This window comes from Ambystoma mexicanum, chromosome 9, assembly GCF_040938575.1.
Source record: "Ambystoma mexicanum isolate Mex_15411 chromosome 9, UKY_AmexF1_1, whole genome shotgun sequence".
NCBI lineage: Eukaryota > Metazoa > Chordata > Amphibia > Caudata > Ambystomatidae > Ambystoma > Ambystoma mexicanum.
Window position 1 is genome coordinate 130,058,404 of NC_090931.1, and position 17,170 is coordinate 130,075,573.

The 17,170-nt window shown below is 45.5% G+C and overlaps 1 protein-coding gene across 3 annotated transcripts in view; it reads left to right on the plus strand.

The window, feature by feature from the left end:
- Positions 1 to 17,170, plus strand: part of PIH1D2 (PIH1 domain containing 2) — a 109,268-nt gene that overhangs the window by 82,899 nt on the left and 9,199 nt on the right. For all 3 annotated transcript variants that reach the window (XM_069614287.1, XM_069614286.1, XM_069614288.1), the window contains one exon: positions 5,287 to 5,576. In XM_069614287.1, the coding sequence (XP_069470388.1) occupies positions 5,287 to 5,576 (290 nt within the window). The remainder of the gene's footprint in view (positions 1 to 5,286; positions 5,577 to 17,170) is intronic.

Here is a 17,170-nt window from a genome sequence, read left to right on the forward strand (position 1 = left end):
CTACAGTAATATCCTATTAATCTGAGAAAAGCTCTAAAATCTCTTTTGGCCTTGGGGGTTGGTGTATCGAAGACAGCTTTTAACTTCTCATGTTGGGGCTGTACATTCCCATTCCCTACGAAGAAGCCTGGGTATTTTACGGCTGACTGGGCCAATCTGTACTTAGCTGGATTTGCAGTAAGGCCAGCTTTTCTGAGGGCTTTCATTATGGTATAAAGATGGAACAGATGGTCCTCCCAAGTTTTACTATAAATGACGATATTGTCAATGTAAACTCCACAGAAATCAGAGTAGCATTGTAAAATTTGATCCACGAGGCTTGGAAAGTGGCTGGCACACCTTGTAAGCTGAAATGCAGGACTTTAAATGGAAATAGTCCTAAAGGTGTTGAAAACAGATTTTATTCATTATCTGGCCCGTATATGGGGACTTGGCCAGTATCCCTTGGTTAAATCTAGGGTAGATAGAAATGTGGCTGCTCTGTGTTTATCAATGAGGTCATTGATGCGAGGGATGGGATATGCATTGAAGTCCGAGAAGGCATTCACTTGAAGGAAGTCTATGCAGAATCTCGAGGAATGGTTGGGTTTAGTGACCAATACGATAGAAGTCCATGGGCTTGAAGATGGTTCAATAATATTGGCTTTCAACATTTTGTTGACTACCTCGATCACTATCTGTTTACGGGCTTCGGGGAGTCGATATGGTTTTAAATGCACCACTTTACCTTTAGGTGTTCTAATATAGTGGTATGTGCCTTTTACTTTTACTTGTTGTTCTGAGAATACATTGGGAAATGAGACCATTACATCTTTTAAATCTTCTTGTTGTTGGATAGATGGCTCTGGAGGTATTAATTTAAAGTTATCTATCTCTTAGGGAACCAGACAGGCTAGTACTTTGGCATGGGTCTCAGGAGGATAACTCGGTGGCAACATGCTCGCCTTGGAAGCAAGACAACGCGGAGCAACACAGGCTTGATCCCGTGTCCGCGCTTAGAAACTTCCGGGTATTAAGCGTGTTATAAATAACCAATCATAATCAGTCATATTTATGGGTGGCTGACTGGTGCTCTTTCCATTCTTTCAATAGATTTATGTGATACAAATGGATCTTCTGTTTTCTGTCTGGTTGGGCTACTTTATGAGTGCAGTTTCCCACTGGCTCTACTATCTCATAAGGTCCGTGCCATTTGGAGACAATTTTGTTTTCTGAGGTGGGTAGGAGGACCAGTACTTTTTGTCCTACAGAGAAGGATCTTAAATGTACATTTCTATCATAAGCAGATTTGTGTTGGCTCGTGGCCTTTTCCATATGCGTACAAACTAAGTCTCGAACCAATTTCATATGTTCTCGCATTCTTGTGGCGGTTTACAAGATGGGAATGGGGGCCTCCTCTCGTTCTTCCCAGGTTTCCAGGAGCATGTCCAGGACATCTCTGGGTTCTCCACCATAGAGCAACTCGAAAGGAGAGAAGCCTGTGGAAGTCTGGGGGTGAGCGGGGGGGGGGGGTTTCCTCACTGCAAATAGTGCCCAAGGTATTATTCAGTCCCAGTCTACCAACTTTCGTAAAAATTAGCTTCAGGGTTTTATTGAATCTTCCCACCAGGCCATCGTTTTGAGGATGGTATATGGAAGTTCGCAGTGTGGTAATGTGGAGTAGCTTTTTGACTTCAACCATATTGTTTACTCATAAAATTCAAACCCTGGTCTGTCAATATTTCCTTGGGGAAAGCCGACCCTGGAAAAGTACAGTAGAAAATGTTTAAGGATCTGCTGTGTGGTATTATTTTGCATCGGGAATGCCTCGGGATATCGGGTCGCATAATCTATGATTACAAGGACATATTTATTGCGTAACCTGGATGTTTCTAGAGGTCCAATTATGGCCATACCGATTCTTAAAAAGGGAAGTTCTATGATCGGTAACGGATTCAGAGTCGCAGGTAATGTGATGTGCGTGCTGCTCTTTTGGCATATCTTGCACATTTGGATGTAGATTTTTATATCAGCGTGGCTACATGGCCAATAAAACTTCCCACTATTATGCGCCTTGGTTTTAGATTGTCCTAAATGCCCTCCAGTGAGAGGGGAATGCGCGATCTCCAGTACAATTTTCTGTTGACTTTTGGGTATTACCAGCTCTGTTTTTATTGAACCTTCCGTTGAGGTCTCCCTTCTATAATGTGAAAGGACTTCCCTTCTCTAAGCCCGTTCCTTCAGGAATTGTTTGTAGAAAAGCTTCAGCGAGAGCAGGATAGTTTCGCTGGGTGAAAGCTGGGTCGGGATTGCCTGACCCTAGTGTTGGGACATATCGGGTAAACAGCTGTGGTGTTTGTCTGTCATCTTTCGCGATGTGCAAAAGTGTTCCTGTCAGAAAAGAGGGGGGGGGAGTGTTTGAATATCCTACGGGGTAGGATGGGGAAAAGGTGTTATGAGAAGGGTATACCGCATCTCACCTGTCGGTGTCCCACTTCCACTCCCCGAAGACCCCCATCCAGGTAATCCTCCCTCACTGGTCCACCAAAACGAACTGGATCCAATAGCAATGGCCATGTCCTGACCACCTGGATGACAGATCCCCGGGGACTAGTTAGGGAGACACCTTCAGGTTTCTCACAGTAGTTAGTGTTACCATTGTCCAGGTATTGAAAGGATATTCTCAAGTATTGCCATCATATACCCGAAATTGGCACCATTTGCCAGCTATAGACATCATTCAAAACATCAATGCCAAAAACAGTTCAGTGCCCAGCAAATGCCTACTCAATGCCTATGTAAAAGTCAATACTGGTGGCTTGGGAATTCTTTATTTGAAATTCTGTTGGTTCTGGGGTTGCCAGCTCAGCCACGTTCCCATCCTGCTTTGCTCTCCCTCTAGCTCCTGTTAAACAACTGGGGAAAGAAAGGTGTTCAAAACCCAATCAGCTATCCTGAATTTGTTCAGTTTATCTTTCTATGCAGTTGGCGAAGCCATTGTGTGGAGCTATTATTGTGTGGGGCAAAAAGGTTTCTGACAGGTCAGTTGCAAGGTAAGTGTTTTCTCGTTCTGGCAAGGGTTGAGTTGTCATCTTCTATATATATATATATATATATATATATATATAAAAGTGAAAATCTGTTTGTTTGTAGCGAGGCGTTGTTCCTTATGCAATTCCACACTGTTTCACCAATCTGCACCGAATTTTGCATAGTTACCAGTTAGGACCCTGCAGACATTACTAGTTACATGACATTTGGACACCCCACCCCGTTCCCCAGATTTCAGCCCTTCACACGTGAGGTTTGCCAGAAATCAGCGATAGATCAATGTGGTCGTAGACAGACCAGTCCCAACACAAGGAACAAACCTCGAGGTCCCTAAGGACATCTCAAACCACGTTTCAAGGCACTAGGATGCACGGTTTCCGACAGATTTGCACTGCAATGCACTGCAAGGAACTGCAGGGTGAGGTGACCGGTGAGGAGAGAGCACAGAAGGTCCCAGTATGCAGCAGCATACCAATTCTCGCCTTCCACCAACATCTGCTCCGGGGTATGTCTGCCAGCCACACACCCATTCTTAGTGCAGTTCACTTCGGGTTGCAAAGCACATAAATCGATAAGTGAATCGGAAACGGTGACCTACAGGATCAGTGTCATGTCGGTCTACAGAGCCCGTTTGGAGAACGGGTACTTCTGGTAGTAGTTTATATTTGTGTGTGTGTGTGTATAAACAAACATAAACGTATAAAAGCACTTTTGGGGTGGCTTGTAATTTTTGCACTGTTTTAAGAATCTGCAGGAAACATTCCAATAAAAAGACCCGACTGAACATTTCTGGAAAGTGTTGTGCAGTATTGGCAGCATGAAGGTTTTTTAGGGGGATCCAAAGCTCACGTTTTCCCATTCGTTTTCCATAGATACATTTTTGGTTGCACCTACGGTCCGCACTGCCAGATGGAGTTTAGTTAAACCTGGAGGCATGTTGGCATATGTTCCCGAAAACCTGATTGGCCCAGTGGTTTCATTTAAGTGGCCAAAAGGAGTCCAACGTCCATTAGTGAAAGCTGGCCCCGCCCAAACAGTTTGTGGATCCACATAATTACCCTTTGATTGACTTCTTTGGGTTCGAGCCTGATGTTTGCACTTCTGAGAGGACCCTAAAGCAGGTCTGAAGAACTTGTTAGGGCCACCCAAATTGACTTGTTGAAAAACAGCCAATCAGATTGGTTGGGGAATTAAACATTTTTTAAAACGCCTGCCATTATTGTTCACCAACATTATCGGAGTCCTTAAAACTTGTACATGGCAAAAGCTTTTAAAATAGCATGATGCAGCCCTCTTGGCTGCCATCCCAAGCAAGCAGAGGCAAGGCGACTGAGGACTCAAAGGTGTGCATTGTCCCCCAAAAAGGGACCCACATGCACCCATAGTTCAATGCTGCAAAACCCTTTAAAAGGGGCATATTGTAGACTCTGTGACCACTCCTGGCATTAGGCAAGCTTGGGATTGGGTTACACCGAGAGGTGCACTATACCCCCAAAACAGAGAAATTAATGGCTGTTTTTTCCTGGGGTCCCCAAAGCCAGGTCCTCAGCCTTGCATTTGCTTCAGAGTGGCAATATTTCAGGCCACTTGTGCTGCACCCATCCCTGATGAAAGGTTGGGGTGGGAGGATCATAGAGCATGCATTTCGCCCGCAAAATAACAAAAGGCTATTTTTTAGGCGTCTAGTCATAGACTTGCAATGGGGTACAATGGCAACTGGGCCTGGCCGCAGGCCATGGCTAGTGGCACATGGGCATGTAATGGGTGTAAAGAAGTCCCTGGGCCTTGCCCGTGGCAAGGCCCAATGGCTAGTTTGGGTGGCTTCCCTAGGTCTATCCCATAGGATAGGCACACATGCCCCTCTAGACAGAGCGCGAAAAATTGACTTTGTTTGAAATATCGATTTCAGTTTTATCGTCTTCCTCGTAGTGCAGTTATACAGTGTGGTGCTGTGTTAATTTCCAGACAGAAGATAGCCTCACCTGAACAATGTTAAGCTTTCAATAATCAATATTCTTGTTAGTTTGTAACAGTTGCGTAAGCTTAGTAAAGATTCATTCTTAAATGGATCCCTACAGCTTAGCACAGGAGTCAATCTGTGGGCTCATTGTGGGGATCATTTACATATTTGCATTTAACTAATGGTATTATACAATGATGCAGGATACCGAAGTGAATCGCAGACAAATCTGACCGTTCTTAATTAAACGTGATTATATTGTAATTTGACTAATTACATGCTTTTCATTTTGTTAGATAAGGAAGCCTCCTTGCTTGAGCAGATCAAAAATATTTCGGTCAATGGCGAAGTGAAAGACGAGCTCAGTTCTCCAATCCGGTTAATTAATGACGACCATGCCAGGCATCCCAAACACTGTCTGATAGAGGAGATTTCCAGTTCTGAAGTGGCCACCTGCACCCTACCATCACCCGACTATGAATTATCTGTTCTTGAAGGGGATAACGAGACATCGCGGAAACTGGAACTCAAAGTGGAATTGCCTGGATTGAGCTCTGTGTCCGAATGTGATCTGAGCATTTCACAGGTAGGCTATGTTTGTTGTGTTGAGAACTGTTTGCATACTATAGCCCAGCGACAGAGGCAGGTTTTCGTGCCAAAGAGGAGGGAAGGAGTCATTTTACGGCATTGGTTAGTATACTTTCATTCATTTGCAGGATGGAGAGCGGGGAAGAGAGGGGCAGCATCAACATATGAAAAAAGCCCCTGCAGTAAATGACTACCTCTTCCCCATTCCCTGACCTGACCTCCACCACTGACCCTTCCATAACATTAAATGGTCTCTGTTTTATCTCTGCTCTCTCACTTGCTGAGCATGATCAAGCCACTTTCAGTATAAGGCAGTATGTTGATGTGCAAGCACTTGCCATTGACCTTTTACTATCGTGCGTATCCCCTATTAGGCACATTGAAGGCAATTCACACTATTCGGCAGCAAAGAATTCATGAATTTAAGTTTCTGTTAGGCAAAACAATAGTAGAGCCCAAAGTAAGACAGATGCCCATTATCAGTGATTACAGGTTCCGTAGGACGTTGGTGTGTTGTACAGGATAAGGGTTACTAATATATACCTGATACTTGTGTGTTCCACGTTGAGGTCATAGAGGTTCTCACTAAAATAATAAGATGTAATTCACCAGGAGATGAGAACATATGACACAATGGCTCTTTGGAAACAATGGGTATTATGTGCATTGACCAGCTAACAATTTGCCGTAATTGATATCATATATATAAGGGCTGGTTGACCGCTAATGAAACCTCTATCCCTGGGCACACCTTCAGAGTAAATGTATGTATATAGCTGTATCTTGCATTTAATGGTATAAAATGTATCAACGTTTCGTCTACACTAGAGCAAAAGAGGTACCCACTTTTTCATCATTACGCTGCCACACAGGCTAAATGTCACCAATTGGTAACATATCAAACCTTAATCGGGTCAAACATTTTGTAGCTGAAAGTATTTTGAAAGAAAATCTAATGTTATGGTTGAGGTACATTGACGACCTTTTCCTAATATGGAAAAGTAGCATGAGATATATAAAAATCCATTTGATCTCAGCTAATCTTAAACTATGGGCCACACACAAATAGATTTACTTGAAATACGGATACAAGTACATGAAGCTAATCTAGAATTTCCAGTTAACTTCATTCTAAATACCTTTTTTGAACTCATCCTACAATCAATATGGCTTGTATTTCCTATGGGGAATGTTTGCACATCAAAAGAAATTGTTCTCAAGAAGAATCATATCAACAGCATTTGTGTGGATATGTCAGAGGTTTATTCAGAGGAAACTACTGCAAAGAGAAAATCAGATCAGAAAGATAGAGATGCATTATTGAACACCAGTAATAATATGGTAGATAAGAACCAGATGTGGTTAATTACTAGATATGCTATACAATGTGATAAAATCTATAACATAGTTAGGAAACATTGTTATTTATTGCAAGGAGATGGGGTTATTGCACCTTTAATTAATCGTAAACCACGTATATGTTAATGCACGTGGTACAAATTTGAAAGACCAACTAATGGGTACGAATATGCAACGTCCAAGGGGAACCGCATCTTAGTTGAAGAATGAAATAGTTTTTTTCAAATACATAGAGTGCAGTATATGTCAAGAATGTAATAATGGTTTAAAGACATTTGTATGTTGTTGAAGCCAACCGCATGTATTTTCTGCATGGGCTGGCTGTGGAAATGCACAAGCCACACACAGAGCAAAACTGCAGCAATTATTAGAGTGAGGAAAACACTTGGTTGTCAATATCACATAGCATCCATTGTTCGACTAACAGGCCAGACCAGGGAATTGGGTTAGCAAAGGATTTTATTACTAAACGTGTACAGCAGTAGCCAAAAAAATAAATAGTGTTGTAATTAAACTAAAAGTTGTCGGGATTGTTCTTCTCATTGGTGGGGTAGTTCTCTGGAAAAAAAGATCCAAATAAAGTGTCTCTCCAGAAAGAAAAGTGTCAAAACTAATGTTTTCAGCACAATCAACCCAATGCTTGTGAGTTCACACTTCGAGGCTTAAAGGAGTTCTTGCACTCTGTGTCCACAATTGTCACTCTTAGCGTAATGCTTGGAGTCTGTGGCAGGGTTCCAGAAGTAGGGTCATGAGCCTCGAGAGACGGGCCTTCTATCTATACCCTAATGTGCACCTGGTATTGCGGACAAGGGCTAAGCGGATACTTCAAAGCCATATCATCGCACACACTAGTTTGATTCCAGACACATCAGTGCCCACCCAAAGCTTCCCACCCTCGTTTTGGCTATGTTGTTTTATCCCTCCCAGCACCTTGCAGCATAAATCACGTGACCTATGGTGAAGGCAACTGGTCCCTGCTTTCTGATCTTTCTGATCGATTGGGGGTTTAACAGTTTTATGGTTGGGGTCTGGGACTGGCTGGTACCTTGAAATGCCGGGAGTCTTGGGATGGGGGCCTTTTGGTGCTATTGTTTAGACCTAGGACAGGGAAGGTCAGAGGCGTGTGCCCTCCTTCTTGTGCCATCGCTTTTTGTAGAGACCTCTCAACCCACTTGTGGCCTTGTAGGGCGCATTCCTTCTGGGATATGACATTTTGGCAACATGAGACAATGAAGGGTGTATGAATCTCTGCAGCTCTGGCCTTCCTCACTGGTGCCAGAGCTATAACCTATTCCTGTATGCCTATGCCTAATTTATATGTGTGTGGCTTCGGCCTCAATTCCAATATGGCTGCTACTCTCTAAGATGGCGTTTAGTTCCCTGTGCATACAAGAGCAAAAACGTACACCACCCTCCTCGCACTTTGGCCCCCAGCGACACCCCCTTCCCCTTGTAACCTCCCCGAGCTCCTACTGCATACTCCCAGGCCTTTGCCTCATCCGAAAGCACTGGGGGGGGCCAAGGACGATCGTGATCCTCTCCCAACATTCCCTGCTTTCATTAATACTACAAACTCCCCTTTAGTCATTTTGTCCTTCTTTATCCCTCTTTGCCTTTTCAATCTTTCAGCTTCAATGTATGGAGGTGACCCTTCCTTTGGTACCCATGCCATGCACACAGACTGAAATCTTTCCTCTGCCTGTGCATATTGCTCAGGGGTACATGTCATGCATATACATCCCCTTCTAAATCTACCCAGTGTTATGTGTAATTCTCGGGGTTGGGTGGGGGAACTGTGGTGGTGCCTGGGGTGTGAAGGCATTGCCCTATCACAACCATTTGTGGCTTGTTTGGGTCGTCGGTCTGATCTGCACTGTCTTTTGTACTGCAAGGTGCCTCTTGTACCCCAATTGAGACCATCATCATTGCGTTGCTGGGCACTGCTTTGGCACAGCACTGAAGTCCCAGCTGGCATGTGCAGAATATTACCAATACGAACACAATCATGGGAACCAACATCTTTACGATAGCCTCCATCCAAGACTCTGCCCCCTTCCCTGTAACACCTTTTCCCCATACCTAGAAGCTCAACCCCCACTCCCTTTTCTGACACAAGCACCTTTTCAAGGACAGTTCACTGTGAGCGACAACTAGAGCCGTATACCTGACATGTCCCAACACAAGGGTCAGGCAGAGCCAGGCAATTACTGATAATTACACACACTTGACATCCATTACCCTTCCCCACATGTATAAAAGACAGAGCATGAAAGCACACTCTGAGCAAGGCAAAACACACGAGGAAGCAGTAGTTCCGAGATGGTGGTTTAATACTAGGAGAAAGACGGCGAACCAGAAGGGGTTGCAAGGAGGCAGTTGCCCTTGGCCTTTTCAGAGGAAGAAAACCATTACTTTCACAAGCCCTCGAGGATAAGAAATATAAGACCGGGAATTAAAGCTGAAGAAAGGTGCATTGTGTGTCGAAGGTACCTGGGGCTTTCCCGCAAGGACAGCCAAAACGGGGAGGAGTGATTTTGCCGCTGAGGTACTATCCCTGGCTCTGACAACAAGCCACACCAATAAAGTCAACACAGTCGGTGAGTCGGGGAGACTGCTAGCAGAGCGGTCTGTGTTAGACCCAAGGTTGCAAGCAGCAACATTGTATGAAGAAATCTGTAAAGAGCAAATATTAAGGTATATGTGATGAGTGACGTGAATATAATTGAATTTCCAAGGAATGATTGAACTTTTAGATACCATATACAGAGTGGTTCGGCACCAATTGAGTGCTCTTTTGAAAGGTCTCTGTTAGGTATCCAACTGAGGGTGCAAAATTGTTTACTGTGAATTACAAAGGCAAGTGTGAACCCGACAGAGGGATGCCGAGAGAAAGCTAGGGGAAGGCAACCCCCTCTTTCTGATGACTGTAAAATGGTAAACTGTGAAATCGAAGTGCTCCTGCAACGGGTCAAGCCAAACCCTGTGCACATTCAAAAGTCTTTGAAAGCAAAATTGTGTACTGTAATTGGTCCGAGCCCAACTGAGGTAGACTAATTGATAAAAGGGGATCTGAACCTAACTCAGGGGGATCCAGGGTGAACCGTCAGTCACCCGATAAAAGATATACGAACTGTAATTGTGAAAAGGTGATCTGAGCACGGAAGAGGAGGATCCGGGGTGAACCGTGAGTCACCCGCAAAAAGATATTTCTGTGGCAAATGTGAACCCGACCGAGGGATGTCAACAAATTGAACTGAGACTGGTCTGAGCCCGGTTGAGGGAGTTTAGTTGTATAAAAGGGGATCTAAGCCCGGCAGAGGGGGATCCAGGGTGAAGCGTCACTCACTGTAACGCTAACCTGGTATCCACGGGGGCGCCACCTAGTCCGGACTGCTTCCTATCCTGGACCCACTCCCTTGGACTCTTGTTCGGCTGAAGACTCGGTCTGAAAACACAGGAGTTAGATTTAGCTTTATTGTCTCCTCCAACCCGGAGCCCACCTCCCTCGTGGACCCAACAACCCCTTAGTGCTCTTCTCACCTTGCTTTTTGGTATGGTGCGCTCTCCGTCCTGCTGTTCTGTGCAGGGGTGCGTTGTGGATGGGCATGTTGCAACCTAGTTGCTTCACTCGTGTGGGCCCCTCAGAGTCCAGACCTGCTGCGACTTAAGTCATCAGGTAAGTCTGTTGCTTTGGCAGTTTGTCCTTTATTTTGCATTTGCCTCTGTTAATGTCTTTCCTTCTTTCTTAGGCCCGGAAGAAGTTCTCGTGATGTCGTGCTGCCTGGGCAGTGCACGAGATGGTAAGTGATAGCGCGGAGTGCGGCGCTATGTGCCTTTCTTGTACTAATCTGTTTATTGTGCCTTTCTTGCAGGCCGCTATGCTGATCCGGACTGTATGTGCCGGGAACATGGAGAGCGGGAGTAGTGTTGAGCGTACCACCTACTAGCACCTCTGCCTATTAATCAGTCTTTTCTTTCTTCTTGTAGGTGGTTGAATGGCCCGGAATGGACATGGACCCAAAACAAGTCCAATGCAGGTAAGCAAGCGCCTTTTGCTGTTTTTAGATGTTAAAGAATAAACGCTTACTAATGCTGCTTCTCTGTTCTCTTTTTTCCCCGGTTGCGGTTTCCTTGATGGAGCGAGGGTTCGCCGAGATGCTGGATGTTCAGATACTGGATCATCCATGTTATGAAAATGCCATTATGAGCCCAGTTCTCTGGCTTCCCATATGAGCCTGGCATCAAAGCCGCCAGGACTGACTCCAAGAGAGTCTGGGGGAACATGATAAGGCCATGATGGAAGACCATGGTGCAGCCCAGATGACCTGACTGCCAAGGCCAGGGGCAGGGGGTCATGCCACTCACCTGTCTTGCGTATCTTTGAAAGAACATTTCGTTTGTTTTTGGTACATCAGGCCCGCTGAATCAAGGGACTTTGATAACATAAGAGACTTTGAAAACATAAGAAACTTGGGCACAGAAGGCCCCGATGTTGGTAATGGAACTGTGTCCTCATGCCAAAGAGGCCCAACAGTGTGTTATGCTCGAATACCGCCTTGTCTCGTGCTGAAAACGTGGGGAAGGGAGGCCAACGGCCGGAACATCCTGACTTATCATTTTGTGAACACTTCTTTCTTTTTCATGAACATTTCCCTACACTATTTGTAAATTAGCGTTAAGGATTGGCAATAGGTTTTTTAGTATAGGCCTGTTTTGTTTTGACAAGACTCCACTAGGACTGCATTATTATTATTTGATGGTCGTAGCTTGCTCCCATCTTAGATTTTGGTTTTAGATAGGTGTTTATCACACCCTTGTGAAAGTTCAATAAATACCCTTGAACTGTGGTCACTTTTGTCTGTCTTACTGTTGATACCATGCCTTCCTTACAGTACCTAGTGGATTGGAAGGGGTACTCACCGGCTGACAGGACCTGGAACCAGCTTCTTCTGTTCATGCCCCTAGGTTGGTTTGTCTGTTTCATCGGTTGCATCCTGGCAAACCGGGGCATGCCGCCCTTGGGAGGGGGCAAACTGTCATGTCTCATTTCCAATGGCATTCCATTTGGAACAGATGGAGGAGCATACATGGGTTTTTCCCTTTCACTACCAAGATGGCGCTGATTGTGCCACGCAAAGGTCTGGTTTCGTCTTTGCAGTTCTTGCACCTTCCTTTTTCTGTTCCATGCTACCAGTACAGAATTTATGCTGCTTCACCACGGCACTCAACACGTTGCTACTCTTTTCCTACAGACGCTTCGTAAGTTCGGAATTCTGATGTTCTATCCTGTTTACTTATTTCACTGTCAACTGCATTCTATCCTTGATTCCTTTAATGTCCGTTAACTTTCAGTAGGTCCACCTTGGAACAAGCATAGGGAGCCTTTCTTTCGCGCCTGATAGATCACTCCTTCAAGACTTCACTGGTACGTCTAGGTCCTGCATGCATCCCATCCTGACTAACCACATTTGTTTGTGCCTACCCTGATCGCTGTTCTATTCTTTCATCACAGAGTGAGGAGACGTTTAGCACCCAGTCATAGCCCACTACTCCTCTGCAACTTTTAGAAGGAGACAGATCTTCAGCATTACTATTCTGCTGTCCTTCATCACTTGATCCATACCTGCAACAAGAAGTCAAAGCCCACGCCACTCCACAGCTTGGACTCTCCAAGGGTTTTTGTTCCCAAGAGGGTTTTCCCATGTGACATTTTTCCGTCGCTTCTCTGCTTTGATAAGAGAACGTGAGAGGCAAGAGTTGTTGGTAAACTTCTCATTAACCTCACAGTGTTGCATTAGATCTGGTTAGTTGCAGTCTTTTTACATGTCGTTGCTTTCCACATTTCGAATTACAAGGTATATAATTGTGACAGATCCATTGTCCGAGCCTGAAAGAGGGAGACCAAGGTGTGAATCTTGTATCAAAAGGGATCTTAGCCCGAATGAGGGGGATCCATGGTCTGAGTCCGAACGAGGGTGTTACGCTCACCTGGTATCCACGGGGACGCCACCCTGCCCTGGTTGGATGATTTGCACTCTCAAACCCTCTCCCGGTCCCTTGGTAAGGCCTCTGGTTAAAGATGGGTCTGCAATACAGGAGAGCTGGATTCAATACCAGATTGTCTTAAAGTTTTCCCCCCTCCCTTGGCCTCAACTCCTTCCTCCCCCTTGGGCCCTCTCCTCACCTTAATATTGTAAAAGGTGGATTCTCAGTCCTGCTCCTCGTGGCAGGGGTGCATAGATGTGGGGGGCGAGCAGTGACCAAGTTACTTCACTGGTGCAAGCCCCCCTCCTGTGGGAATCCAGGCCTTCTGCGACTCTGTAGGTTTGCTGCTCTACAGTCTTTATATGCAGTTCTTATGTTCCTCTTAGTTCGACTAATAATGTCTTGCTTCTTTCCTTTTAGGTATGGAAAGGTATTTTGGTGTTGTTGTGCAGTTTGAAGATGAGCATGGGCCGATAGGCGACAGCGCGGTGTGCGCGATGCTGTCCGGTGATTAATGCGCAATGCGCGGCGCTGTTTCGCCTTTTATATTGCTAACCTGTGTCTTTTCTCTCCTTGCAGGTTGCGATGTTCCTTGCAGAGCGCCGTAATGTTCCATTAATGATACTGACCAAGAGATGACTACCAAGGTAAGAATTGTGTGGCTTTCTTCATTCGGGAGGAAATGTGAGGAAACTCTTACTAATGCTGTCTTTCTTTCTCCTCTTTCCAGGTTATGATATTCCAGGATGCATGCGGTGCCGGATGATGGAGTTTGTACCTTCAGGTGAGTGGAACTGAAGTCGGCGATGGATTGAAGACAGGATACTGTTCCAGGTAAATTTCGTAGTGTTCTTTCTCTCTCTACAGGTCCTTGGTTTCAGGTAAGCTGGCATCAAAGAACTGGACACGGTGAGCGTTACGCTGCCCACAGCAGAATAACGCAAAGCATGTTCTACTGTTTGGGTGTGGTTTAAATAGTCTCAGGTAAAGTAGTCCAGGTAAAATAGTCCCAGGCCTGCCACACCCAAAGTAGTCCAGGTAAAGTAGTCCCAGGCCTGCCACACCCAAAAGACTAGACCGCATAGCTCAGTTCCTTGTAACTGAGCTATGTGTGCGCCTCCATGTTGTCTGAACCCCCAAGTTAAATAGTCCCAAGTAAATAGTCCCATTCTAATTCTAGTCTTTATGATAGTTATGAGCCTGGCGCCTTTCCAAGAGAGTCTTGGATGAGGTTTTAAGGCCTTTGACCTGGCCCTAACTGGAAGGCTGACTTGCCAGTGAGGGCCAGGGGCAAGGGTCATGACAGAGGGAGACCAAACTGTGAACATTGTAGAAAAGGGGTCTGAGCCCGGACGAGGGGGACGCGTGGTCTGAGCCCGAAGGAGTGAGACCAATCTTGAACTTGTGAAAGTGAAACCTTGAAAAAGGAAAGGAATTTTTGTGTTTTGTTGGCTGCATCAGGCCCTCTGCATTAAGAGACTTTCTTTGAGAGAGAGACTTTGGCAGAAGGCCCTGATGCCTATGTGTTGAACTGTTACCTCATGGCCAAGAAGCTACAGTGTGTGCGAAGCCCACAGGTGCCACCTTGCCCCGTGCTGAAAATGTGGGGGAAAGGAAGCTAACTGCACAACTATCCTGACATATCATTTCTTGAACACTTTTGTTTTGAATACATTGTTATCCCACACCATTTTGTATGTAGAAGTAAGGATTGGCAATAGGTTTATTAGTATAGGCCCTTTTATTTTGACAGACTCCACTAGGACTGCAGTATTATTATTTGATGGTCGTAGCTTGCGCCCATCCTTATATTTAGGTTTAGATAGGTGTTTTACCAACCCATTGAAGTTCAATAAACACCCTTGTATTGTGAGCACTTGTGTCTGTCTTCACTGATTGATACCATGCCTTCCTTGCAGTAGTCTTAGACAGGACAGGGCATGCAAGAGCTTTCTGTGGGCTGTCCTAATCGGGGTATGTATTGGTACCTGGGAACGTGAAAGGGTTACCTTCCATATTGCTGACCCTCGGTAAAGCGCTATTGTCCCATTGGACACTGCATTAGATGTGGGTGTTTGTCCTCCTTAAAAAGTATTCTGCTGGGCAGCTTGTTGGTGTGTGTTAGGTGGTGCTTGTGCCTGCACGTGTGGGGGTCTTGGTGACAATTGTGTGTATGCTTGGTGTATTTCACAGGGGATCGAAGTGAACTGTGGGTTGGGATGTTACACGGCTGTGGTGGGGCAGGGGCAGGTTGGTTGTATGGGTTGTACCCTGCCCCCTGCCTACTTCTACATTATCTCGCAAAATGTCCCCACTTCCCGCAGCTCCAGCACTGAGAAATCCCCATACCTCCCCTTGGTCCCATTCCCGTGAGCCCCCTTCTGAACCTTCCTCTTCCCGTTGCTGATCTCCTTGGTGCCATTCAGGGTACTGATGAGGAGGTCTGCAGCCCCACTACCCCTGTCCTCCTACTGGGCAAACCGCTGCTATGCTCACATCTGCGCGTGTGGCTGCCTGCTCCGCCGAGTCAGTCTCTGTACTTGCTGTTACCGCTCCTTCAAGTGCTATTTTAGCACATATTTTCTGCACCATTTTCGCTTCCTCAGCCTGCAACCGCTGTGCCATTTCCTTTTCTTGTTCTTTAATCCTTTTACAATGGTTTAGAGTGATTGTCTGGATTTCGGCCCACTCCTTCACCTACACCCCCACTATCTTGTCAAGTGCTTTCTGAACTTCCTTAGGTAGCCCCCTTTTAATAACAAAATAGAAAAGAGGAACTGATCGGTCCCGCCTGTCACCCGTCTCCACTCTCCAAATCTCCTGAACTTTTAAAATGTACTGAGCAGGGTCTTCATCATCCCCCATAGTGTACAGCATTATGGACTGTAAGTCCGGTGTGCACAGGTACACCTGCCGCAGTGCGTCCCACACTTGTGCTCTGATATTGTTGAAGGGTGCCCCATCGCACACATCGTCATCTAACTTCACTCCTGGGTACTGTAGGGGAGGCATGGTATCACAAGTATGACACTGACACAATGGATACAATTTGTAAAACCTTTATTGAAAATGTTGGGGCTGGAGAAACTCCTACTTTGTCCTATAACTAAGATGGGAGTAGTCTCGGCCATCAAACGATAAACAAAACAGTCCTAGTGAAGTCCGTCAAATCAAAATGGCCTATGCTAACAAAACCTAAAGCCTGCCCTATCTCTTGTATAGAAGTGTAAAAAGGAGAAAATGTATGCAAGGAAAAATCAGTGTTCAAAAGAATAAATGTGGTTGAACCAGTTCTGCTCCCCACGTTGGACCTCAAAGACTAGGCTCGGTTTCCAACACTATAAACAGTTCCAAAATGTGGGTTGAGGCCTGCCTGGCCGTCCATGTTAAAGTCTCTTTCCTTGACTTCCCAAAATAATACTTCAACAAAAAGTTCCCAAATGTCCCCCTCTGTTGGGCTCAGCCCTCTGTCGAAACATTTCATCACAAGCATGCAAGGGGGCTCCCTTCCGCAAGCTTATTATACTTTGGGTCTGCCTCAGTCGGGCTCGGACCAGTTTCGGATGTGGAAGACTTTCCAATGTGCATGGCTTTTGTAAGGAACACATGGTGGCAATAGTAAGACAGATATAAGTGACCACGGTTCAAGGATGTTTATTGAACCTTTGTAAGAGTGTGATAAACGCCCATCTAAACCTAAATCTGCAGATGGGAGCAAGGTACAACAATCAAATAATAATAATGCAATCCTAGTGGGGTCTTGTCAAATTAAAGGGCCTATACTAAAACACCTGTTGCTAATCCTTACCACTAAGTTACAAAATAATGTGAGGTATTGTTCATGAAAAAGAAAGAAGTGTTCACAAAATAATTTGTCAGGGTGCTCAGGCCCAGGGCCTCCCTTCCCCATGTTTTCAGCACGGGACAAGGTGGGTCCCTCGAGCAAAGCACGCACTCTGGCTTCTGCGGAACAAGGATACAGTTAAATTTTACCAGTTCAGGACCTTCTGTGTCCAAGTCTAGGGTGGGGAAAGGTGTTACAAGGAAGGGGATACCGCGTCTCAACCTCTGGTGTCCCATTTCCACTCCCCGAAGACCCCCTCATCCAGGTGATCGTCCCCCACTGGTCCACCCACAGGAACTGGATCCAAAATCAATGGCAGTGTCCTGGCCACCTGGATGACAGATCCCTGGTGACCAGTGGGTGAGACACCTTTAGGTTTCTCTGAGAAACCTAAAGGTGTCTCC